Here is a 26,436-nt window from a genome sequence, read left to right on the forward strand (position 1 = left end):
CCACCAGCCCCCAAAACTCTGCCATAACTGTCCCTGATATAAGGAAAGAGCTGTGCGCAGCTGCAGAAGCTTGAAAACAAGAGTAACCTGGGCCAAGGGCCAGGGGGTCTATTTTTAGAACTTGTTCTCATTGCCTGTTTATCTTTCAGACCCAGCCTAATGTCTTCCAGGCGACTGTTAAAGCTATTTGGCTGGCTTGCCGAGGAGAGGAAGAAGGTGATCTAAAACCAAACTGCAGTGGCAATGGTGATACTCATTCGGACAGTGTGTTCTCGTAATTGCCCCCAATGTACCCTCAATGCCGTTTGATTCCCGCTAGGTAGGATTTATTCAAGCCCTTCCCAGCCACTTTTACTGGCTGTGGAATTTGGCCAGGTCACAAAGAGAAGATAATAGGTTATGGATTTCATAACCCATCAAGTATGACCAGGGTGCTGCTGTCCCTCCTGGCCTTGTTCCTCGGGTCTAAAATAGGGGTCTAACATCCCAACTGTAAACAGGCTTCAGACAGTAAAGCGCCCTCTACAGATAAAAAGCATTTAGTCATGACTCTCCTTTGTGCCTGGTTACTAAGGAAAAGACAACGATGCATTCATTTATCATAGCATTTGGTGAGTTATTTTAATCCACTCAAGCGGCAAAAGAGAAAAGGGCCGGCGTTGTGTCTCGATTTATATTTCCCTCCAGAGAACAAAATAGGTGGCCCCTGGAATTCCACAGCTTGTAAAACGCGCCGCGGAAAACGCTTGTAGGCGTGCTGGAACTTAACCCCTTCCTTTCCGCCGGCCCAGAACGAATTTTTAAGGGCGCCTTCCCCCGACTCCCTGTCCATTCGCCCTAGATTACTCCAGTAGCCAGATTCCGTCTCGCCCGATCACCCTCCAGTTCTGCTGTCCCCTCTGCAGTTTCTGGGGTGGTCGATGGGCAGACCTCTGCGGCGGACCCTGGGTCCAGCCGCTCCTAACCCTCATGGTCCACCTTAAGGAGCCTCCGCGGTCGGGAGTAGAGGCGGGTGTTTTGTTCTTATAAAGAGGAAAAGTTTCTTTGACATCCAGGAAATGAGTAAGTCTGAAGCCCTTTAGAGCCTGTTGATGGGGGCCAGAAGGCGGGAGCCGGCCGGGGTATCGCCGTCCCCGTCCCTTTAATTACCGGGCCGGACGCTCAGCCGCAGCCGCCGCCAGACAGCGGATTCGGGGCTCCCGGGACCCGCGAACGCAGCCGGGTCTTGCGCGGTCTCTCCGGAGCCGGAGAGCGGGGACCAAAGCTGAACGTAAGTACTGGGCCCGCGGCCGCGAGGCTCTGCGTCTTCCCCGGGCATCTCGAGTGCTGGAAGGAAGAAGAGGGACCAGGCGGAGCTGCGCCGGAGATGGAGGAGGATTGGAGCGGGGTTCCCGCCCGGCCCTCCCAGGTCTGGGCTGACTTGGGGAACCCGGTTACGAGCAAAAGAGGGGATGCTGTCCTCTCCCTCCTCGCGCCGCGCGGGGTCCTGCGTCCCAGCCTCTCCGCTCGGGCCTCTCCGAGGCCGCGGAGACCCCAGTGGGCGCTTCGTTGCAGCCCCGCGCGGCTGGCAGCTCCTCCTTCGCGCGCACCGAGCCGCGGTGCCGGAAGCGGGACCAAGTTGCTGTGTCTACCGCCCCGAAGATCCGTTACTTTCGACCTTGCGAGCAGAGTGCTAGAGCTGAAAGAGTGGTCGAGTCGTCCTGCTCCTTCGCTCCCTTCCCTCCTTCCTTCCCTTCCTGGAAGAGTAGGTGTGAAGCCTGTTTTTTCTCGGTTTAACGTAGTGAAGCTATGAGGTTGCTGGAGCCGATTAAAGCCCCCGCCGCTTCCTCTTTCGGGCCTATTAGTGGAAGAGACCCCACGCCGTGCAGAACTTTCTCTTGGTGCTGCAGCTAGTCTGCCACCTGACCTCTGATAGCATCCCCAGACCCCTTCCCAGAGTTTCCAACTTCCTGGCTGCCGGGTGGAGGGACTCAGACTCCCCAGGGCTGGGCTTCCCATTCAAAATGCTCTTTCTCTTTAAAAACAAAAATGCTGCCTCCCAGGAAGGGAAAATATTTTACTGAACCTCTCAGGGACCACGCTTTGCCTTTTGCTCCTCTGACTGGCTTGAGCACCACCCCTCCCTCCCTTCCCCCCCCCCAAAAAAAAACTAGAAGAGTACCAGCCACTGGCAGATCCTGGACCCTATCCTTTTGGATCTAAATCGGTTTCAGAGTCCTGTTCTTTTTTTCTTTGTTCCTCTTTTGGGTTTGACCCAGGGCCCTTCCCTTTTACAAACCAGTTCTACCCCGGAGAGGCTGCCAGGTAAAGTACATCTGTGCTGGATGCAGTCACAGGTCCAAGTCAGCCTGGACAATGGCCTGGTAGACAGGTAGAATAGCTGCCGTTCATCTCTTATTAATAACGCAATAGGCTGTGCATTTGAATCCTCATTCCAGCCTACGTGCCTAAGTGGCTTTCATTGTTTGCTAATTCCCTGTGTGTGCTGCTCTCGGCCATCCTGCCCTCATATTTTCCACTGTGGGTACCATAAAGTGGTTAGACTTACTCTCCACTGGAAAGGCTTTTGTCCAAGCGCCATCCTCTAGCTCCGCAATCTTCAAAGATGCAGCAGTCTCAAGCTCCAGCTTTCGGTGGCAAAGGATCTGAACTTTTATCCTCATGCCGTCAGCCCAGAAGTTGTCACCTTACCAAGAACGCCTCCTGGCTCCTGCAGTGCCCATGAGGGAAACGAAGATGAGGGTGTGTGGGTGAATTTTTTATCTGAGGGCAAGAAAGGGGAGGAACTTCTGGTAGAGACCTCTGGCAAAATTGCCCACCTGAGAAGGTATCATCTGGGAGGAACCTGGTTTTGTATTTTTTCCTTCTTGGACCCCCTGGGGTCAATAAAGAGAAAGAAGATGGGGGATTCTGACTGAGGGAAAGGGTGCACATCTGGGTGGGGGTCTGGAGTGCACAGCCCTGTTGTCACTTGTCCGCAGGAGAGAGGATGGAATGCCATGGAGGGTCTGGAAGGTGCTTCTTGTGAGGGAGAAGGGAATGAACTGGCAATATTTCCCCCAGGTTTGAGAAGCCTAGGGGGACTGGGCTCTGGCCTTCAGGAATCTCCAACATTGTCCCTTGAGAAGAGGAGACTTGCTCTTTCTGGCCTCAGAGACTCACTGGGTGGGAGAAGCAGGAGGCAGATCTTATTTACTTAGAAGTAAGGGGGAACTTGCCGACAACTAGAGCTCCTCAGTAGGTAAAGCGCTGCCATCACTGTCAGCAGACAGGTGGCCATCAACAATTACGAAGAAGGTCCCTTCAGAGTCCAAGACGCTGTGGCTCCATGTTTGGGGTGCAGAGTCCCCTCAATAGGAGGGCAGCCCCTGGGGGATCGGGGGAAGGCTTTACCCCCCCGAGCATCCTAAGGGAGGGGCAAGTGCTCCAGGTGTGCTGGGCACCTGAGGAGCAGAACCGTACTTGTGGCTGGGGCTAATCTTGTCTTGCTGCGGAGGGGGACATAGCTGTGAGAGTGCCGAGAGCTGATAATAACCTCCAAGGCTGCTGCAAGCCTGCTCCATCCTTTGCATGAATTAGAATAAGGTGCTTCCTCTTGGCAAGAGGATGGCACCCTGGTGCCATTTAGAAAAAGGGGCCTCATCTGGGTGCACAGAGCCAAGGCACATAGCTGGGCAAGCAGCACGCGAGCTGGGTTCATCCTCACCACCCCGCAGCCGGGTGTTCTTGAGCAGTGTACCACCCATACAACTGTACACAGCAGCCCTGATAACCAACAATTAGTGAGGGCTTAACATTTGCCAGGCTTTTTTTTTCCCAAAACCACTTTGTCTGTCTTAACTCATTTAATCTTCTCAGTAGCCCAGTGACATAGGTATTGGTATCCCCATTTTATAGTTAAGGAAACTAAGGCACAGAGAAGTAAAGTATTCAGAATGTTCCAGTCACTGAGCATTCATGGAGCAAGAAGCAGGTTAAGCTTCAAAAGCTAGTTTGGTTGGGGGGCCCTCATGAAAAAGAGAGAAGGGCGGTTGCTCTTTTTCTTTGTCAAAGGAAGTAGTACCTGCTCTCAGCTCAGATGGAAAAAGACCCGTAAAACTCACCTGGCAGCCAAAAGAAAGGAAAGAAAGAGGCAGGCCTGGCCTCGGGGGCTGATGGAGTGGCCTGGCCCAAGCCTCAGATGGCTTTCCTTCTTAATCGCTAGGCAGTATGAGGTCGCAAATCCAGTTTGGGGCCTGGCATGAGGGTGATGAGTAAGTGCTGCCTGGGTGTGGTGCAGAGGAAAGGCACCACGCAGGTCCCCTGAGCTAGGCAGAGAACGCCTGTCGGAGTGGACGATGGGAGAAGTATCTGAACACGCTGTCCTGACACTTCCAAGCCCCACAGGCCCCATCCCTGTCCAGTACCGTTCACGTGCAAATGCCCTTCCCAGGCTCGTCCAGGAAGACTTTCCAAAACTCCATTTCACAGCTCCATATATATGGTCATTTATTTTTCACACTATACATTTCAGCACTTAATTAGGTGCAACAGAGGGTTTTACTACGTACTGTCTATATTTTAAACAAAATAGCCTTCTCAACTAATGGGAAAGTCACGATGTCTCCTGGAAAGGGTCGGCTGGTGCCTAGCTGATTTCCCAGAAGGGTGGTGTTTACCTGCAGTCATGTCACCTGTCCCAGAATCTGGCTCTTAGCTGTGCCCTCTAGAAACCCCATCTCCACAGTTTTCAGAACGGTTTGGACTTGGGCTGCTGAGTCATCTCAAGAGAGCTCCCCAAAGTGAGTGTACAAATAAAATTGCTAGTGTATTAACTTGCAAGGAGACTTTGTGACTATCGTGCAGCCTGAGTGATACCTGCTTCTTGCGTCCTGGGCAAGGCACATGGGAAACCAAAGATCAGAAGGCAGCTTCTGCTTGGCAAAGCTGGATTCAGATCAGGGGAGGGAGAAGGCAGGGGGAGTGATGGTCCAATAGCATGGGCTCTGTTCACTTCTGTGGTTCCCTCACCAGTGGAGAGATACCTGTCAGGTAGACTAGCACTCCTGTATGCTATGTGTATCTCCTTGGCCAGTCCCTCAAAGGCAGTGTACCGGTAGGATTTCTCCCTGTCCTCTTTCATAATTTAGCAGTTTTTATTTTATTTACTTATTTCATTTAGTGCTTTCTAAGCATTAGCTCCCGACTACACTGAGTTGCTTTTGCATAAGTTAAATAACTACTATAAAATTTCAGGGTTGTAGGTTCAGGCCACAGGGGCAAATGCTGCATGCATTTCAAATCAAGGGGGTGGTCAGGTGACCTGGATGGGTCAACAGGAAGTCAAGCAGAGCAAAGAAACATGGTCCCCAGTCAACACGGATGCTCCAGGGCTGGCCACTTACTGCAGCCCCCGTGTGGGCATGGGCGTGGTGAAGCAGTCCTGAGTGCTTTGCTTTGGCTGCCTTAGCCACCTGGCCTGCCCGGCTGGCCTCTCTGGATTTAAAGGGCTCTCCTTGGTCTCTGTCCAGGCCCCCTCATGGCTCATCTTTAGAAAGCCACAGCCTCCAGGTGCCGCAGAGCCAAGGAGGTAGGACTCACACGGGCTTTGGAGTAGGGAAGGCTTGGGTTCAGTCCTGGCTCCACTGCTCAGGAGTTGGGCGTTCTCAGCAGTTGGGCAAGTGTGTTGACTACTCCAAGCCTCAGCTCTGTCACGGGTAAAATGTGGATAACCCCTCATAGGGCCTGCTTATGAAACACTGAGCACAGTGCCTGGTACAGACCAGTATCTGGCTAGTATGAGCTTTTAAAGACAGTAGAGGTCAATGGAGGATCTACATTCTCTGCCAGATTGGGACCCTCACTTCCCCCATTAGTGCCACTGCTCCTTCCTCGGAGGTCTGGGCAAACGGCAAGGCCACAGGGACCCAGATTATCCCAGATGGTGAGAAGGAGATCGTTGGTGCCCTTGCGTGGGGTTCATTCAGAGCTGAGGATAATGCTGCCCATCCCGACCTTTTGACTGACACTTGAAGAGGGAAAGTCAGGTTTGAGGCACGGCCTAAACAGGCATCCAGAGGGGAGAGAAAGGGGAGAACGTTTTCTGGGACAAGAAGAGCATCAGTTGGTTGTGCCCGAGAGGTGTATAGGATCCTCCCGAGCAGTTTGGGGCCTGTGACGTTTTCCTGTAGATAGCGCATCCCCCTCCACCCACATGGCCTACCCCATGACGTCAGCCATGACGTCAGCAGAATGGAACACCACACAGGTGATGTCGCTGTTGCCCAAGGCAACACCTCCACCTTAAGTCAGCCTGGGGGGGTGGGGAACAGGAACCACCCAACTGTAAGGCACGTTGATGAGGGAAGGAGCTCAGAAGGCATTACATCCACAGGTACGTTTCTTAGAGGATGGGCCAGGGGAAGAGGGCGGGGCTGCAGGCCACAGGTCTGGGCTATGAGCCAGTTGGTGGAAGGCCTTGGATTTGCCCCGAGGGAGCACAGCACCGCTGTCAGCATGCTATCTTGTTTAGTTCTCTGAACTGCAACTGGGGCAAAAGCATGACTCCTAAGGGGCTTCTGGTGGCTTCCATGGCTCTGGGTCTCCCTTCTACAGCCTGAATCAATCCGTGAAGGGTGTAGGGCAAGAGCGGGCCAGAGCAGTGATGGGGAGATCAGAGAAGTGCTTTCCCTTCTTCACCAACCCCCGCTCCCCCAAAGGAAAGTGAGAAACAAGGCTGCCCACGTCCTTCCTGTGGGGGCTGACTTAAGAGAGAACCTTCATTCATTGATGGAGCGAGTATGTACTTATTGTGCACCTACGATGTGCCAGGGCCCTTGCTGGGGCTCCTGTGGCCTCAGAGCTTGCGGATCAAATGCACTCAGAGGAGGAATGTCCGGAATCCACTGCCCCAGGCATAGGTACCAGCTGGAAATAGAAGCAAAGTCTCAGAGTTCACCTCTCACCCAGCTCTGGCATTCCCTATGGGATTCTAGGTGGGCTAAAGGAGACCTGTGGAATCCCTTCCTCCCCAGCAGTTTATGCAGGAATTTGAGGGTGTCTGAGATGTACCAGAGATTTGGTGAGTGGTGTTAGAGAGGACAGCCGTTTTCACAGTGTCCTGCCTAAGGACAGAATCCCACAAAGTCTGAGTGTCAAAGGTGAGAAGACAACAGGCAGACCACCAACCCCAGGTCCCCTCCTGCTCTGTGATATTGACAGACAGGGCTCAGTTTCCCTGTCTGTTTAATGGGGACAGTAATGGCCAGTACCAGGTCATATTCAGAGCACTTTGAGATCCTCTGATGGAAGTCCCAAGAAAAAAATTCAAAGCCCACAACGTTTAACTGGCTCACTTCCAGGTGAATAACACAGTGGGGCACTCTGCTGCCCAGGAGGAGGGGCTCCGCTTGAAGCCCAACTGGACTTTCTCCCTCCAGGTTATTTTCCTGCAGCAGATGCAGGAGAGTCTCCTACCAACCTGCATCAAACCAAAGGGAGGGCGTTATCATTTTGGCCCTGCTGGTTGGTGCAAAGCCACGTGCTCCTAACTGTTCTCCTGGGAACCTGTTTCAATAGCCTTCTTAGTAGCAGTCAGGGGACCTGCCTGGAGTTCATGAAAAGGTCCTTTGTTTGCTGAGACTTTGTTTCAGAGTCACGAGGAGGCAGGCATGCCTGGGCTGGAGGGGAAGAGAGTGGGGGTGCCTGGGTCCCACCCCCGTGTGCTGCCCTGGAGGCCCCCATGCATCCATGCCTCTTCCTCCTGATGCCTCACCCCCAAACCCACCACCCAGGGTTAGAAGAGACCTCACTCCTTTTTCCTAATCCATTGCAGAGGAGGCTTCCCCAGGAAAAGCCATCTCCAATATCCCAGGCCACACTCCCAGAATCTCTGGGTGGAAGGAACATCATAGGTTCATTAAGTCTGACTCCCTGCTTCATGCCCATATTTCACCTAAATTGTCACCTGCTTTTCCCTAAACAGTGCAGGGAAGGAAAGCCCACAGGTGCATGACTGATGTTTCACGGGTCACTGAGCAACATGGTGTCATGGGAAGATCGGAGGCTTGAAAGTTGGGCAGTCCTGGGTTCAGATCCTGGCTCTGTGATGTTGAGTGGATGGCCTCCCCTCTCTGTGCCTCAGTTTCCTTATGAGGATAGTGACTCCTTCAGAGGTTTATTGTGAGGATGATATAGCAATGTAAAGCATTTTGCACAATGTTTAAATCTCAATAAATGTAGTGCATTGGTTGCTATTTACTAAACCTTCCCCTGGGTGTCAGGGCCATGCGGCTCGTCTGGTATTCTCCAGAAAGGGGGAGTTGATCGTCACTCTACCAAGGGTTGCTCCTCTGCTTCTTCTCTCACCTGCTTTGCATCAAACCCTGTCATCCTCCATTTATCGTCCATTTCTACAAGGGTCTCAAGCGAGGATGTGGGTGTCAAGGAGAGATGCAGCTGGGGGTCAGATAACTTGTGTCAGAGTTCATTCCTGGGTCATTATCATGGTCAGCGCTTGTGGTGAATCAGTCAGCCTGCAATTAGCTGAAGGCTGTCCAGAGCTAAAGCGGCTGTGGTCTGTCTCCAGGGGTGTGTCTGGGTTTTTGCTCACATTTCCCGAGTCATTTACCACTGTTAGTGCTTTGCTTTGCTTTTCTAACGGCAGGGTGCCTCCCAGAAAAAAAACTTAGAAGTTACTTCATCCAGGTTGCCCTGCTCCATTCCCATCTCAAATTCCTGCTCCTGGGAGTAAAGGCAGTGAGGTTCTTTTCCCAGTCCTGACTTCATTCATTCATTCAGCAAGCAAGCATCCATGGAGTGCCTGCACCTTTAATGCCAGCCAGCAGAGACCAACACTGGTTTCTCCTTCTACGTGCAGTAGAGGAGCTTTCAGTGTCGCTGCCAGATGGGCAGGAGGGAGCTGTGAACTTCCCAGGTGCCAAACTTCCTGCTCTCCCTCTGTGGCAGCCCCTGGGGGCCTTTAGAAGAAAACGGGGAGGTAGAGGAGACAACTTCACCCTGTCCCCAGGCTTCTGGAGTTGCTGCAGGGATACAGGCCACCCTCCTCTGCCCAGAGGCGTCCCTAAGATGCACCCGGCAGGATTTAACAAATCAAAACGGAGACCTGGCCTTGTCACCAATACCAATGGCAATAACAATGTCCTTTCCAGAGCACGACCATGTGACTGCCATGCCATGAAGTAGGTGCTATTGTCACAGCAAGTGGGAGAACCAGGATTCAATTCTGGGCCTCTGATTCCAGAGTTTGGCCCCTTTGCTGCTAAGCCTCTACGAAGTGTTAGGCTCTTCTGGGCTGAAGAGCTTTGAGCTATTTCATTCTGGGCGGCCTTGGGAGGGGAGTATAATATGTCCAGGTGAACTCAGCAGTATCGGTGGCTGCTTGCACCTTACGCCAGCCTGACCTGTGTGTTGGTTCTGGGACACCTACTGTGTGCCATGTGCAGCCTCGAGCAGAAGCCAGGACAGAGCATGGGCATCCTCACAACCTCATCATCACTCCATCCCTGTGGCTGGAAAACCATGTGGTTGTAGGTCGTTGTTTTGTGTAATTCACAGGGCGGGTGACTGTGTTCATAGATGATTCTGGGGGTCATTTTTCTAACAGTTCCTGGCCTTACAGCCTAGGCCCGCAGCTTCCCCTGGTGGAGGAGAACTGGTTTGCTCTGACGATGCAGCTCTGGTGAGGGAGGACAGGCAGACTGCCTGCTTTGTTTTCAGCCCAGGTCCCTGCAGCAGAGAGCACAGCCAAGAGGCCAAACACAACTCTTAAGTTTTTTACAGCTGTGTTGGCCTCCCACTTGCCTTTGTGTCTCTTGCTGTTCCCCTTTATTAAGATGAAAGGGGTCTTTAGATCTTTGCAGTCACAGAGCATGACTCGTGTGCGTGTGTGTGTGTGTGTGTGTGTGTGTGTGTGCGCGCGCGTGTGTGTGTGCAGGAGGCCCAGAGCACTTCCCTTCCCCATCTCTCTCCCCCTCTCCCAGCCCAGCTGGGGCCCAGGCATTGTGTCAGGTACACCCAAGCCTCAGGGACCAGGGTGGGAACGCAGCCTGGGACTTCACCGTGTAGGGGCCAGCATCCCTCTAAGCCGGCACGTGAGTAACAGGGATAAGAGGCGCTGGGTGGGGAGGGAGGGAGTGGGGGACCCGGCTGTTCTGTGGCCACAGAAAAGCCCCCGGGCCCATCCCCCACGCCCATGCCGGAGACGCCGGGGTGTTTTCCTGAGCTGGGCTCTCTTTGTTCCCATCCAGGGCTCACAGGGAAGGGGGCTGCTGGGCACTGACAGGCTATTTGATCCCATCCATCCCCAGCTGAGCTCTGAGCGGGTGGCCGAGCGAGGGCCCTGTCTTCCCTTTGTTGTCCTTCGTATTTACTCTCGGCTTCCTGCTCCACCCCCTAAGTCCCCTCCCCTAAGCCCGCGAGTTTGCCGAGTTTGCTGGCGGCGTCGTCGGGAGCCTGCGTCGTCGGGAGCCTGCGTCCCCCACCCCCTGCTGCAGACTGCCCTCCCTGACCCGTAGCAAAAGTGGGGTTTGTCCTGAGTGTTTGCTGCTGTGCTTGGAGGCCTGGGGTGTAGAAAACGCAGGGTGAAGGGCGAGACAGCGGACAGGTTTGGGAGCCCTGGCCTGGCTGCCCTGAGGTGGGTGTGCCTCTTCCCTCTGGGCAACCGCTCTTGTGAGTGACATGGGGCCCATGGGCAGAGGGGAACTTACAAGAAATACTAGTTCAAGCCACGCCAACGTCTGACAGTCGTGAGGGCTGCTTCGCTGTGGGAAATGGTTAGCACTGCGCTCGTATTTTTAAAACGCACCCTGTGATTTCAGGTCTAGAAACCTGATGAGGGAATTGGGGGTCAAGGGAGGCCCTTGGGTGCACGCTTGCTGTAGGAAATGCATCCTTCCTAAGAATGGAGGCGTTTATAGAGGCCGTCTTTAGAAAGCGGGTGTCTCCCACGTGCAGTGTGTGAGCTGGTGGGTCCCCAAGGTCGCCCGCCCTGTCCTTAGCACACCAAGCAGGCAGCCCTGCATTTGGTCTCTGCCAGGCGCTCTGCAGAGCGTCAAGGCAAACAGGCCCACCTTGACCCAAGAGGAGCCCAACCAAGGAAGGCAGTGGGATAAGACCAGATCTCAGGCAAGCAGCTTGCTGTGATGAAAGAATAGCCTGGGGTCCACCAGGCAGACAGCAGGGTCTGGAGCCTTGGGCCTGGCATGGTGTCTGGCTCTCCTCTGCTCTCTTCCTACATGTGTGACCTTGAGCAATTGCTCAACCTCTCATCGCCTTGGGCTTCTGCCTGGGAAATGGGGCTGCTGCACAGGTGAAATGAGCTGAGAATAAAGGCTTGAGGAGCAAGTGTTTGTTGGGTCCCTGCTAGGGGCGCATCTATGGAGACACCATCTACACGAGGCACCAGACACCAGCCTGCACTCGGAGGGGCTTAATAAATAGGCCATCTCCCTCCCCTTGTTCTTCTATCCCTTTCAAGAAAGGATTTGTCTCAGAAGGGATCCCTCAGGAGGGATCTGGAAGAATCTTGGAAGCAGTTTCTGAAATGGGCTGGCTGTGAGGACCATTGGGTAGGGTTAGGCGTGGACATTGCAGGGAATGGTGGGAAAGTAAGTCCAGGAGGTGTTCAGAAGACAGTAGATAATCTGAAGCGGCCTGGGCAGGAGGGGAGTGACCTGAGAGGTCCCCTGAGGCTGGTTGAGACCAGGCCCCGAACATCAGACTGAACTAAAGCTCAGGCCTGTGTCTCATGGACACAAGAACTCCCTGAAGTGGGGCAGGGAGACCTCCAGGGCCAGGGCTACCTGAGGTGTCTGGGAATTAGGGAGAGCTTAGAGGAGCTGATTCCAAAGGACCACACCAGGCCAGAAGGGAGAGTCCCATTGGTGTGGAAGCCCCAGGCTTCAGTGCACAGCGATGGCTGCGGCAGCTGGGGAGGTTGGAGGTGCCCAGCAGAAATGGGAATGTCAGTGGCCAAACTGGGAGGGGAGGGGGGTGCATTGTGCTTTGAGACTGCATTGGCCTCCTGGGGCTGCCATAACCAAAGACCATAAACGCGGTGGCTTAAAACAACAGGAATGTACTCTCTCATAGCTCGGGAGGCCAAAAGTCTGAAATCAGGGTACTCAAAGGACCACACTCCCTCCAAACGCTCTAAGGAAGAATCCTCTCTTGCCTGTCCCAGCTTCTTGTGGCTCCAGACCTTCCTGGGCTGTGGAGTGTCACTCCATCCTCTGCCTCTGTCTGCCATCACCTTCTCCTCTTTGTCTGCTCTCCCCTTTTCTGTCTCTGTATAAGGACACTTGTCTCTGAATTTAGGGTAATCCAGAACTGTCTCTTCTCAGGAGCCTTCATTTAACTACATCCGTAAAGATCCTTCTTCCAAATAAAGTCCCGTCCGCAGGGTCCAGGTATTAGCACGTGGACTTGTCTTTTTGAGGGCTGCCATTCGACCCACTGCAGTGACTGCCAGAGGAGCCCTGGGGAATATGGATGAGAGCGGGGGAGGTGTGGGCCCTGACTCAGGGCTGCCAGGGAAGCCTTTCCTTATCTCTGTGACCTGCAGGCCTCCTTGTCATCCCTTAGCCTCTGAGACCCCAGGCTGCAGTCTGTCTGTCTGTCCTAAGATGCTGTGATTTTCCATGACTCCCTGTGGGTCAGGGCCTCTGCTGTGGGGAAATCAGGCAGCATGGCTTGGAGGAAGGATGCCCTGTCCTTCCTGGGAGATTGATTGCTTCCCTGCCTTTTCCATCCCTTGCCCACCAAGGGACATGCATGGGCTATGATGGAGGAGCGGAAACAGGAAGGATGTGGGCTCTCCCACCCACGTGGCTGGAGTCCAGCCCACTGTCCTTCCTGCACCTGGGCTGGCTGGCTGCATGACCCCAGTCCAGAGGATGGGTTTGGCATCCTGGTGACTTTTTTGGAAACGCCTCCCTCTTCCGAGAGTGGGCCTCGAGGAAACTTCACACTTTGGCGGGTATGACTGGGTATCCTCTGTGAGTCTGGCCAGTGTGGCCACATGCGGCGACAGCAGAGCTCATGTCAGTGGAAAGGCCACTCTCCTCGCAGTGTGCACTTTCCCACGGACCCATCAGTAGGTCCACCTCTCTGGCATGGGGGCGGGGTCTCTGCTCTCCCCCTCATTCTGCCCTGCTCCCCAACCTCCATCAGGGCCCAGTCTTGACCCTTGGGGTTTCCCCAGGTTAGGGAGGACTGGTGGGGGTCCAGCTCTCAGTCCTAGGGACCACAGGCCTTGATGCACACCCATTAGGCCACACAGTCTCTCTCTTTCCTTCTAGTCCCTAGAGAGGCTGTGGGGAAGGCACGTATAAGCCCCTAGCACAGGCTGGTTAGGATTATTCTGAGGGTGGCTGCCAGGGCCGACTGGGAGGCACTGGGTTAGAGTCAGCCCTGGACTTGGGGTGAAAAGTCAAGCCAGGGGGGTATTTTGGGGAGTCCTGGATGCAGGGGTGCTAGCAGGTGGTGGTATGAGGGGGAAGAGTGAGGCGAGCCCTGGGGTCACGGGCCGCCTTGAGGGATGCTTGGTGGGGAGTGGGGGGCAGCAGTGGGCAGGGAGAGGAGGCGGCTGAGGGGCAGCAGGCTCTGGGTGGCCCACTGACATATTTTATTTGGCTCACATGAGTTTTAAAGAATTTTTGAAAGAGTAGAAGACATTGTAAACTTGGGATTTTTGATAAAATCCAGATTTCTGGCTTCTCTTGGGGGAAACAAAAAAGATTATGCCATTTTGGGTGCATAGAACCGCAGTACGGTAGCTCCCCCTAGAGAAGGGCTGTTTGGCCCAGTTGTCTGGAGTCGGCAGCCAAGCTCATCTGTGGTGGGGAAGTGTCCCCTCTCCACGCCCCTACTCCAGGCATGTCTCCCACCGCCACTCCTGCCCCCAGGAAGGGGAAAGGGGATAAGGGAAGGAGCCCAGTGGCCCTGAGGGTGGCAGGTCCCAGGAAGGTGACACAGGCTGGAGGCCATGACAGAGGTCCTGCCCAGTGGGAGGGGTGGAAGGTGATGGAGGAGGTCACTGCAAAGGCACTGAGAAGAGGAGGCCCTGGGAGCCCAGAACCACACCCTTTCTACCCACTTGCTCAATTACTTTTTGTTGGTCCCCTTCCTTCCTCCTTCCTCACTTCCTCTCCTTTCCCGCCCCTCCCTCTCTGCCCACGCCTGAGGCCGTCCCGCTCCCACCCCCCTAAACTGCCTCCCCCATCACTGTGTGGGATGCAGATGAAGACAGTGGCTCTCTGGCCTTGCCCCTGCTGGGCCTCTCTCCTCTCCAGCAGGGAAGCCCCATCCTGTAAGGGTGGCAGACAGTGGCTGCAGAGCTGCCCTTCTGGAACCGTCTGTGCCGAGCCTGTCTGTCCCCTGGCCCTGAGGCTACGAGGAAGGAGTGTGTGGAGACCCATCACTCGCACAGCCGGCCGTCTCCTCCCAAGTATGGGATAAGCCAACTCCCACTGACACACTGGGCGCCTGCAGGTGTCCAGCCTCATGCCTGGTGCCTAGAGGGGGCCCCTGCTGGCACCGTGGGTGGGAAGGCAGGGACCCATGGGTAAACCAACGCAGTAAAGAGCAGGAAGGCGGCCTGACCCGCAGGAGTTTGGAGAAGGGCAGGTCCCCTGGAGGAGGGGTCCCTGAGCTGGGCCTGAACGGCGGGTGTTGTTCAACAGCAGGAAAGCTGGTCAGACTCCAGCACGCGGCCTGGGCTCTGCCAGAGAGAAGTGTGGAATCGGGGATGGGACAGGCGGGACCACAGGAGGGGCGCCTCACCAGGGCTCAGACGAACTGCTCCTGGGGCCCACACTCCAAACCAAGACTCAGGGTCAAACTCTGTGCTCTGCATTCAACCTCTCTTTTCTTTTCCTTCTTCTTTTTTTTTTTTTTTTGTCTGCGTGGCATGTGGGATCTTAGTTCCCCAACCAGGGATGGAAACCACGCCCCCTGCGTTGGAAGCGCGGAGTCTTAACCCCTGGACCTCCAGGAAGTCCCCTCAATCTCTCTTTTCTTACAGTCCTGTGTCTCCAAGGCCTGGGAGACTTGGGGGACAGTCAACCTGATGATTTTGGTGGTTGCCACTGACAGTGATGCCAGGGAGGTGGCAGGGCTCACTCAGTTTCCCATCAGCCCCTGGGGGATGGAGGTGGAACAGAGAGGGGGGCAGACTCCGTCTCAAACTGCAGTCCAGGGAATCTTAGAGGCCACCCAGTGCACCTCCCTGACCATCAGTCTCTTCACAAGGTAGGGGTGTTGCAACTACCTAACTGGTGTTCTGAAAATTAAATGACAAAACACACGCAGAGTAATTAGCTTCCTATCAGCTGTTAATGAAAACATCATCACCTTTCACTAAACCTCTCCTGTCTGTGAGGGTCTACAGCGTGATGTCCAGCCTGCCTGGACCACTTCCACCTTCACCCATCTCTCAGTCAAGTGTGTCTCCTCGTTACGCCTCGGTAAAATGGGGCTTAGATTAGTACCACTGTAAACTCTGACTTTCTTAAATTTGTGGATTTATTTCCCCCAAACAACATGTATGTCATTAGCCAGGACTGTGAAACTCCAGCACAAGGCCAAGCACACGGGAGGGGTTCAGCCCAAACTTAAAAACGGTTTGGGTCTCCCTTAGCCCCTTCTTTCTCAGGAGGCCCAGAACCTAAGCAATGAGAAAGGGACTCAAGTCCCCCAACGGGGCCTGGGCTCCAAGTGCCCCCCCCGCCATCAGCGCACCTCCTTACTCCATTGCGTGAGGACACATCACCTCTCCTTTCGGCTCTGAAGATGACGCCAGGGCCTGAGCTACTTTAGCTGTGGTAATTAGCAGAGCTAATTGCATCTGACAGTCTGGGCATGGGGCAAACCCTTGGCGAGCTCCAGGATCTGGGCTGCAGTATCACTGGAGCCCCACCCCCCTCCTCCCTGGAGGCCTGCCTGGTGTGGGAAGGGGTGTTTTGCAAGCTGGAGTGGGCATTAGAACCACCTGGAGGTGCTGGCCCCGCCCCTGGAATTTCTGATCAGCAGGTCTGGGAGGGCACCTGAAAATTTGCTCATCTAACAAGTCCCCAGGTGATATTGGTGATGCTGAACCGCGACCACATTTGGAGAACTACTGTCCCAGGGGGGCTGCCGGGCTGCTGGGAAGGGCGCCTCCGCTGCTGAGGCCACGGTCAGCCAGCCCCGGGAGGGGGCTGGTGGGTGACAGGGCAGAGGGGTGTTGATGAACACGTTGTGGGGCTGGACACAGGCTCCTACTGGTCTCAGTTTGTTGTAAGAATTGTCTGGAAGGAAGGGGCATGGATGTGGAGCCAAGCAGATGGGCACAGGGAAGGTCTACAGACAAGGAGGGTCCCCAAAAGAACGGCCATGAAACTCTCTGCGATGTTGCAGCCTATTGCTCATTCTGTCCTGTGAGGGTACTTGGTGGCCGTCTGCCTCCCACGTGGATTGTGGCGTTTCTACTGCTGAGGATCATGGCACGCTCATCTTCGTGGGCCCTGTGGCACCCAGCGTGTTCCTTGCACACTGTAGGTGCTCTGTAGACATAACACAGTGGACAGAACTTGGGCTTTGGCGGAGGCAGTCAGAGTAGGCTTTCTCAGCCCAGCTTTGCCTTTTCTAGTTGTGGGGCTAGAAAATTACTTCTCCTGGGTTATGGTTAACCCAACTGTGAAACAGGAGTGACACCCACCACCTAGAAGGTTACAGGGCTTGCTGTGTGCAGCGCCCAGCACATCCTAGTGAGGGCTTGATAAACGTTAGTGTATCACTATTAGCCAACTTTTTTTTTTTTTTCCGGCCGCGCTGTGTGGCATGTGGGATTTTAGTTCCCTGACCGGGGATGGAACCTGTGCCCTCTGCACTGAGAGCGCAGGGTCTTAACCACTGAACCGCCAGAGAAGTCCCACTGTTAGCCAGCTCTCAGTGGCATTTATTGGATTAAACTGTGGTGGGTGTGCTATAGAGGTCTGGGGGCCGTGGGAATCAGGGACCCGTGGAAGGGAGGGGCCATCTTGGATTTCTCCCCCAGGGTCTGGGGCTTCCGGCCAAGCTCAGAGTAAGGGCCTGAGTAACCCATTGGTCTGGGCCCACCACCTGCAGCCCTGTGACCCTGGCCCTTTGCCAGGCTAAGTTTAGCCGTGACTTGCATGGGCCACTACACTCTGTGGGCCGGGGCAGGGGTGGAGAGGAACTCAGAAGGTTTCCTGCCTGCTTCCGGCCAAGCAGACCAACAAAAGCCCTCCAAGTGGCCCAGGTTTGTTTTCAAAGCCAAACCCAACTGGATGTCTCAGACTGCATGCATGGGGCAGCCTTGTAGAGGTGAGAGCTTTGGGCCAAGGCAGAGGTGGACATACTTGAAATTGGGGGAAAGGGGCCCTTTGGTGAGTAGTGTGTGTGCGTGTGTGTGCACGTGTGTACGCGTGCATGCATCTATCCACGGTTTTGTGAGAGGCTCTCAGCTACTGTCCTGTCCCTGTGGTCTTCAAAAGTCCAAACGTCCAGATTCTCTCCCCTCATTCTTCTGACCCCCGCAGCCCCTAGGGCAGTGTTCTTGTGACTTGGTTTGGGGAGGGGAAGTAGTGGAGGCTTCTAACCCAGCCCCACATCGTGGGCACTGAGCAGCCGCTGCCCTGTTCACCATCACTTAGGTGCCGCAGGCAGAGCCAGCCTGCACAGAGGGTACCAGGAGCAAAATGACAGCTGGGATCCCATCCCATCCATGGGAGGGTGGAGGCGGTTCAAGCTGGGAGTGAGTCAGAGAGAACTCCACCTCCAGGAGGACCCAAGGCTCCGAAGGCTTCTCCCCATTTGCTTGGGGGCAGGGTGGAAGGAGTGGCGTGCCAAGGAACAGCGGTCCCAGGGGAACATTTTGTGCTTTCAGAGCACTTTTGAGCATGTGTTCCTCCAGGCCCATGGGAGTTGGGCAGGGCTGGTGTGCTTGACAGGTGAGAAAATAGGCCCATGGACGCCAAGGGGGAAGGAGCTGGTATTGTAAGGTGCTGACCCTATGCCGGGCACTGTGCTCAGCACCTGAGCTGGATGGTCTCGCTTAGCCTCCCCTTCCTATGAAGGAGGGCCTGCTGTTAGCGCCATCTCACAGGTACAGCAGTGGAGCCCCAGGGAAGCCAAGTGACTCACCCAAGACCCCTCAGCAAGGAGCGGTCGCGGTTCAAACCTGGACCTGTCTGCTTCTACAGCCTGGGCTCCTTCCTGTTTCCCTTGTGCTCCTGTTGAGTCTTGTTGGTAACCCTGCTGTTGCAGTGTTCCTGTGGCTGCCTGCTTCCTGCCCGAGTCCCTTGTAGGGGCATCTCTGTGGCCCACTGCATCGCAAACCCCTGCAGCCAAGTTCATCTGCTATTCCCATCCCATCACAGCTACCCTTTTATAAGAAAACTTGCTCAGGGGCAAGCATTTTGCTGAGTGCTTTCTATGCATTATCTCCTTTACAACAGCAGGTATAATTATTCCCATTTTACAGATGATGAGACTGAGGTTCTGAGAAGTTGAATGATTTGTCCAAGGTCACATATCCAGTAGGTACACATGCTGGGTGCTAAGTCGGTCCGTCTCCTCCAGAGTCCATCCTCTTAGCCCCTCATGCACTGTGTCAGTTGCTCCAGTTGGTTAGGAGTTTTGAACCTTGCCTGCCCCAGTACAGCCCATCATCTTCCAGCAGACATGAGGACATATACAGGTAGCCCTGTGGAAGCTGTTGGGTAGAGAGGAGGGGGACTTCCCAGTCACAGGACATGGTGACGGCACCCCTTCCCGGTTGGTAGCATCCTACCCTGAGCTGGCGTGGAAACTGACCTCTGGAATCAGGTGCTGCCAAAGACTTTTGCTGTGACTTGTCAGGGCCCGCTGTGCCCAAATGTGGCTGCCTATAGTACAGAGGCCCGGAAGGGCCTCAAAACCCCCAAATTATCTCCTAACTGGCTGCTGCCTAGTATTCTACTATTAGTACTCCATACCTTTATCCTAAAACTCTGATCCACGTTTATCAGCCGGCCTTACAGTTTTATCTTGGACCACCCTGGCCAAACTGTCCACTGATATTTGTCTAATGTAGAATCTGGGGCTGACCTGTTTCTTCAATTATCCAGCAAGCCGCTTCTTGTCTTGGGGAAGAGAAGCTGGCTGGCTGCCCCCGTTCTTTTTCCTCACCCCACCTCCCTTCCACCCTGAGACTTCCTCCACTTTCTCCTGTCCTTCATTTCCTCCTCTAGTAGAAATACATAAGGGCTTCAGAGTTCACCTCAGAGGCCTGAATGTGTCTGCACACTGAACTCTGCTGCTGCTGGACCTCCCTCCTCCCTGCCAAGCCTTTTGGTTCTCACTGACAGGGTGGGATCACATCTGAGCAGCAGGCTTTGCCCAAGTGTGGCAACATCTACTGGGTTGGCCAGAGAGTTCGTTCGGGTTTTTCCGTAACGTTGGAAAAACCTGAACAAACTTTCTGGCCAAACCAGTACATCCTGGCACTGCTGGGTAGAACCCACAGAGGTCCTCTTACCTAATGACAGATACCTGCCTCTTGGCACCATTAGGGTAAGAACCAGAACAGGTGGCTTTCAGGGTGCAAATTCAAGGTCAGGGAATGGGGTGTATTGGCATATATTGGGGGGGTGGGCTCTTGGTTCTCCAACAATGACCTCCTTTGGCCATTTGCTCTCCTAGCTGAGGTCCCCGGCAGGAAGCAAGTGGGGCAAATGTGGAAAAGGCCAGTTGTTACTTCCCAAGATTCCAGCCAGGGAGAAGAGGGTATAATATAAGACTTACCATGTGAGTCTGCTTCTCAGACTTTAATGTGGATGGTATTAAAATGCAGATTCTGGTTCAATAGGTCTGGGGTGGGGCAGAGATTCTGCACTTCTTTTTTTTAATAAATTTATTTATTTATCTATCTATTTTGGCTGCGTTGGGTCTTTGTTGCTACGCGCTGGCTTTCTCTAGTTGTGGCGAGCAGGGACTACTCTTTGTTGCGGCGCGTGGGTTTCTCATTGCGGTGGCTTCTCTTGTTGCGGAGCACGGGCTCTAGGCACACGGGCTTCAGTAGTTGTGGCATGCGGCCTCAGTGGTTGTGGCACACAGACTGTAGAGCGCAGGCTCAGTAGTTGTGGCGCTCGGGCTTAGTTGCTCCGCGGCATGTGGGATCTTCCCGGAGTAGGGCTTGAACCCGTGTCCCCTGCACTGGCAGGCAGATTCTTAACCGCTGTGCCACCAGGGAAGCCCCGAGATTCTGCACTTCCAACCAACTCCCAGAAGATGCTGCAGCTGCAGTCTGAATAGCAAGTACTGTGTTGTAAGAGGTTAGTCCTTCCCCAGAAGTCACCTGAGAGCTAAAATCCATTTATCCTGGAGGAATGGTGTGTTTCCTTTCACAATTAAGAAGTCAGATTTAAAGTTCAGATGACTCGCGAGAGGAAAGCCAATGATTCAGTCACTCTGGTTGTCTCCTAGACTGTTCTGGGAAAAGACCCAGGAGTAGCCAGGAGATCAATATCTGAATTTGGGGTGGAGCCTTCCAGATCAGAAGGAGAGGTTTACAGTGGGGAAAGATAAGGGCTCAAGACTGCTTCACTTACTGTTCAATGAACGTATGCTGTGCACCATTCACTGTGCTGTGTAGGCAGTTTGCATGGATCAACACATCCATCAACACGATGACCCTCTGGGTGCTCTGGCTTTCCTTTTGTACAGTAAGGAAACTGGGGCTCAGAGGGGTGAGTTAACATGCCCAAGGTCACACAGCTACCCAGTGAGTGACAGGGCTGGCTTTGGAACCCAACCCTCCTGTTCTTAACCACTAGGCTATACTGTACTGCGGAAACAAGCATTCACTGGAAGGCATTCACTGGGTGGGGGGGGGGGGATGTCTTATACAGGACTATTTTGGTTTCAAGTGTTGGAAAACAACTCAAGCTGACTTAAATAAAAAGGGAATGTATCGGGAGTTCTCTGGTGACCGACCTGGTGGGCTTTCAGTGCCACGGCTCAGGTTCAATCCCTGGTTGGGAAACCGAGATCCCACAAGCCACGTGGTGCTACCAAAAAAAAAAAAAAAAAGAGAATCTATTGATTTATATGACTACGAAGTCCAGAGGTAATGGCTTCAGGCACAGCTGGGTCCAGGGCATATGCTTTCCTCCATGTTGGCATCTTTCTCATCCCCTCTTTGAGGCAGCCAGAGAGCCACCAGCAGGTGTACTCCTGTTCCCTCAGCAACCCTAGGCAACAGGGTGAGTCTTTCTCCCCACCGGTCCCAACAAATCCTACCTCTGTCTCCCAGTGGCCAGCATAGGGTCATAAGTTCACCCTGAAACAACCACTGTGGCTGGTGAGGAGGACCATGAAGTAGCCGTGGGCCTGGGTTACATGCTCAGCCCTTGAGCAGGGGGTGGGTTCATCCCCACCCAGACCATAAGGACTGGGAGTAGAAAAGGTTTGGTTCCCAGGGAAAGTGGGGAGCTGCTGCCAGAAAGAGGGCTGTCTGGGCGGACCGAAACAGGTCCACCACTGCGGTTGCGTAGCCAGGATCGCTGCTATGCGACTTCGGGGTTCTTGTTCCTGAGGCTAGGCTGGGCGTGGGGACGGGGAAGAACCGTAAGGCGTCCGTCCACCAGCTCGGCGGGGCGGAGGTTAGTGGGAGGGAACCATGAGGGAAGAAGCGGCACCGAGGGGAGCCCAGTGTGACCGTCGGCCTCTCTCTCCCTGTTCCCAGGAAAGCTGCAGCCATGGCGCTGGGGCTCTTCCGGGTGTGCCTGGTGGTGGTGACGGCCATCATCAACCACCCGCTGCTGTTCCCGCGAGAGAACGCCACGGTCCCCGAGAACGAGGAGGAGATCATCCGCCAGATGCAGGCGCACCAGGAGAAGCTGCAGCTGGAGCAGCTGCGCCTGGAGGAGGAGGTGGCGCGGCTGGCGGCCGAGAAGGAGGCCGAGAAGGAGGCGCTGGAGCGCTTAGCGGAGGAGGGCCAGCAGCAGAACGAGAGCCGCGCCGCCTGGGACCTGTGGAGCACCCTCTGCATGATCCTCTTCCTGGTGATCGAGGTGTGGCGGCAGGACCACCAGGACGCGCCCTCGCCCGAGTGCCTGGGTGCCGACGAGGACGAGCTGCCCGGCCTGGAGGGCGCCCCCCTCCGGGGTCTCACCCTGCCCAGCAAGGCCACGCTCGACCACTTTTATGAACGCTGCATCCGGGGGGCCCCGGCCGACGCCCCTCGCACCCGGGAGTTTGTGGAAGGCTTCGTGGATGATTTGCTGGAAGCCCTGAGGAGCCTTTGCAGCCGGGACACGGACATGGAGGTGGAGGACTTCATCGGCGTGGACAGCATGTATGAGAACTGGCAGGTGAACAAGCCGCTGCTGTGCGACCTCTTTGTGCCCTTCATGCCGCCGGAGCCCTACCGCTTCCACCCAGAGCTCTGGTGCTCCAGCCGCTCGGTGCCCTTGGATCGCCAGGGCTACGGCCAGATCAAGGTGGTCCGGGCCGATGACGAGACACTGGGCTGTATCTGCGGCAAGACCAAACTCGGGGAAGATATGCTGTGTCTCCTCCACGGCAAGAACAACGTGGTGCGGCCAGGCAGTGAGGCGAAAGACCCGCTGTGCGTCGGAGACTCCCCATACCTGGACACGATGCGAGTCCTGAAGTGGTTCCAGACGGCCCTCACCAGAGCCTGGCACCGCATCAACCACAAGTACGAGTTCGACCTGGCCTTTGGCCAGCTGGACACCCCGGGGTCCCTCAAGATCAGGTTCCGCTCGGGGAAGTTCATGCCCTTCAACCTGATTCCTGTGATCCAGTATGATGACTCCGACCTGTACTTGGTCTCCCATCTTACCAGGGAGCCCTGTGGGGGGACCCCACCATCCAGCACAGATTGGCTCCTGTCCTTCGCTGTCTATGAGCGCCACTTCCTTAGGATGACCTCGAAGGCGCTGCCCGAGGGCGCCTGCCACCTAAGCTGCTTGCAGATTGCCTCGTTCCTGCTCTCCAAACAGAGCCGCCTGACCGGCCCCAGCAGGCTCAGCAACTACCACCTGAAGACCGCCCTGCTACACCTCCTGCTTGCCCGGCGGCCAGCCGCCTGGAAGGCTGAGCAGCTCGATGCTCGTCTGCACGAGCTGCTCTGCTTCCTGGAGAAGAGCCTGCTGGAGAAGAAGCTCCATCACTTTTTCATCGGCAATTGCAAGGTGCCCGAGGCCATGGGGCTCCCTGAGGCCATACGCAGGGCTGAGCCTCTCAACCTCTTCCGGCCCTTCGTCCTGCAGCGAAGTCTCTACCGGAAGACAGTGGACTCCTTCTATGAGATGCTCAAGAATGCCCCAGCGCTCATTAGCGAGTATTCCCTCCATATTCCCTCAGACCATGGCAGCCTGCCTTCAAAAGCTGTCATCTTGTAGAGCATCCACGACCCAGAGGGCCAGGACACAAGGCATCCTACATGTCCACACCCCTGGGGGCATGTGCAGGCCCGGTCCCGGGAAAACGACAGGCTTTGTAGGGTGCCGTGGCTCAGCCTGCCGGGGGAGCCAGACCCTAGAGCACAGAGGAAACAGAATTCCAAGCCGAAGCTGGTTTGCTTTCATGCCGTCGGGGCTTGCTGGTGAAGCTGTTGTCTGGGTTTGGGGACTGATCCTTCGCAGCTTACTTTTGGATCACCACCAATGGCCAAGATGATGACAGAACTCTGTGGATGCTGAGTTACACACAATGCAAACATCGATTTGGGTGTGATTCTTTTTATATCCCAGGTCCAGTCGTTACTTGAATATCAACAAAAGATCTACAGGAATGCTAACAGGGACCCATGTTAAGACCTTGCACCCTGATTTCCAGTAACCCTTGCCCCCAGGCATCTGCAGCCAAGCAGTGGACACCAGTGTGGGAATTTGCAGTGTCCCATCCACAGCCTGCACAGTCGGGGTCCCCACTGTGGCTGCCATTTTTATACTATTTAGAGAAAAGCCCTAGAGATATTCAAGGCCCCAGGTGGCTAATGTCTCTGTTACACAGAAGTGGGTACTTGGTGGCAGACAGAAGTTTAAGCTGGCCGTTGTTTCAGCTACACATCTCACTCAGGGTGCACCCCCTTTTCTCTGCCCCTTCTCCCGGGATGCTATGTCCTGAACCCTGTGGGTACCACATACTACGCTGGGTACAAGCATGGTATGTGGGCCCCTCACCCTCGTTATTCTCTCCACAGCTGGTCTCTCTGGCCACCAGTATGTTGAGAGGTGGGGGGCACTGAAGATAGACGATGAGAGAGAAAGAGGAGCACAGGGTCACTGGGGCAAAGGGCAGAGCCTGTTACCTGGGGTCTGGTTTGCAGTCTGGCCTCTGATGCCCAGTTCAGAGAAGGTCATAGAGCTGAGAGGTGAGGGATGCTGTGGCCCTGAGTTTTCCGCAGGGTTCCAATCCTAGAGCAGGGCGTGCCTGGAAACAAGATTGCTGTGGAAACCCAGCCCCACATGCAGGCCCCCAAATCCCCTTGGCTGTTCATTCCAGTGGGGCTCCCTCACTGCACAGAGCCCTCCCTTCTGGATGGGCCTTCCTGGCCACACAGATGACCAACACCCTAAGAGCCTGACAGAGGCTTGGCTGACTGGGACACGTAAGGACAGACTACAAGCACAGCCCTCAGACCTCAGAGAGGCCACCTTGGCACTGCTGGGCTGCGACCCCTGGGCAGGCACCAGAGCCGGCGGTCAGAGCTGGCCTCGGTCTCCAGGCCTGGTTCAGAGGGACTGGGAAGCCACTCCCTCCTCCAATTATGGCTTCACTTGCCCTTTGGGAGCTCCCCTCTTGGCATTGCCTCAGTAACCTTGGCAGAGGGCCAAGGTGAAGCAAGAATGAGTTCTCCTTCCCCAGCACTCTCCTTCCATGGTTGAAACTGGCCGTGCCTCCCAGACACATACCCAATTCCTCAGGGGTGTTGGGCTCACCATGAACTGAAGAAAGGATCCTGTCTCTACCCCAGGAGTGCTCTCACCTAGCCTCAGAGTGTTCTAGAAGACGGACAGTTTGCCTGACAGGGTTAATTCACAGTAGGAGGCTCAGCTGTTATGGGGCATCGAAGCCCATAGGAAGCTGTAGGAAGCTTCCTTCCATGTGAGCTGGGGTTAGACTGGGCAGCACCTGGGTCTGCCCCTCCCCACGCCCACATGGTCTCCAACAGTAACCCCAAAGCCCCATTTGCAGTTTGGGGGAATTTCCTTATTTATTGTCACCCATGCCTTTCCTTTCCCATCCTCATCTGATGTGCTTTGAGGAGACCCCAGCAACCAAGGAGCAGCCTCCAGAAGCCAAGACCAAGCCTGAGTCTCCGTCGGCTTCCCCTTTGCTTCCAGGAGAAAATTCACTGAGAACTTACCTTCCGGCTTCTTGTTTATACAGAGACAACAACTCAGCGGGGAAATGGGGATCTTTTATGCACCAAAGCTGCATCTGAAGCAGAGAGCAGCGGGACTCTTGGTGTTTCATGCTGCCTTATTTATGTTAAAGGAAGAATTAAATTCTTGCAAGGAGTAGAAACTGGTCACAGTGTTTGTTTTTAACTTCAGGAAATCTGTGAGCTTCCCAGGGCAGAGCTGAGGAGGGGGTGGATTTCCTGTTGACACACGGAAGCTTTCACTCCCTTTTTATTCTTATGCTTTCAGGAAATTTAAAAAATAGCAAAACAGAATATTTCTGGCCCATCTTTGAGGCAGCCTGCAGAGTTCCAGAAAGGGCCTTTGAAAGCAGGCTATATAGGGTGGATTCCAACACAAAACCTTATTTCACAGAGCTGATGTGTGCAAAGAATGTGGGCCCTGGGAGTAATGTGAAGCTTTTGGCTTGAAGAAAAGAGAATGTCTTTTAAACAGAAGAGTTCTAGACCTTTAGGACACTTAGGCCTTTCCAGTAAGGACAACTTTCTCCGAGGGATCTCTTTCCTTCCCGAGGATGCTTGACATGACCCAGCATCTGCTCACTTGCTGTACCAAATGCCCCAGGACTTTTGCTGCACCTCTTGACAAGTGAAGTGAGCAGGCCTGGCCTGAAGCCACAAGGTCGGTTAGGTTGAACGAGGGCCCCTCCTCCTCAAAAGCCCCAGCCCCTCTCTCTGCCTTGTCAAAGCACAGCCTGGCAGTCCAGTGGTTAGTACTCTGCACTTCCACTGCAGGGGGGCACGGGTTCAATCCCTCGTTCAGGAACTAAGATCCTGCAGGCCATGATGCATGACCAAAAAAAAAAAAAGCACAGCCTGGGTTGAGAACGTGGTTTGTAATCAAACCAGCCAGCACTGGTTTGTTTGTAATCACAGGTGTCATCAGAATCCCATGGAGAGCTAGGTCAAATGCCCAGACCCCACCTTGAACCTACACGGCAACCAGGTAAGGCTCTATTTCTAAAGCGCCCCCAAGTGACTGATGACACCCCTGGCTG

The 26,436-nt window shown here is 54.7% G+C and overlaps 1 protein-coding gene and 1 long non-coding RNA gene across 3 annotated transcripts; one reads left to right on the forward strand and one right to left on the reverse strand.

Annotated features, from left to right (window-relative positions):
• Positions 1-640: 640 nt before the first annotated feature.
• ITPRIP (inositol 1,4,5-trisphosphate receptor interacting protein) lies at positions 641-25,542 on the forward strand. Of its 2 annotated transcripts, none has more exons than XM_067709474.1 (2): positions 641-1,270; positions 21,728-25,542. In XM_067709474.1, the coding sequence occupies exon 2, from the start codon at positions 21,741-21,743 to the stop codon at positions 23,409-23,411; it is 1,671 nt and encodes a 556-aa protein (XP_067565575.1). In that variant the 5' UTR covers positions 641-1,270; positions 21,728-21,740; the 3' UTR covers positions 23,412-25,542. The 2 variants fall into 2 exon arrangements, with proteins under 2 accessions (XP_067565575.1, XP_067565576.1); XM_067709475.1 differs by lacking the exon at positions 641-1,270 and adding an exon at positions 9,966-10,091.
• LOC137208793 (uncharacterized) lies at positions 1,264-4,200 on the reverse strand. Its single transcript, XR_010935764.1, has 3 exons — positions 4,104-4,200; positions 2,549-2,710; positions 1,264-1,678 (listed from the first exon to the last, which is right to left on the reverse strand). It is a non-coding gene; the product is annotated as an uncharacterized lncRNA (long non-coding RNA).
• Positions 25,543-26,436: the final 894 nt, after the last annotated feature.

This window comes from Pseudorca crassidens, chromosome 16 (genome assembly GCF_039906515.1).
Source record: "Pseudorca crassidens isolate mPseCra1 chromosome 16, mPseCra1.hap1, whole genome shotgun sequence".
Classification (NCBI taxonomy): domain Eukaryota; kingdom Metazoa; phylum Chordata; class Mammalia; order Artiodactyla; family Delphinidae; genus Pseudorca; species Pseudorca crassidens.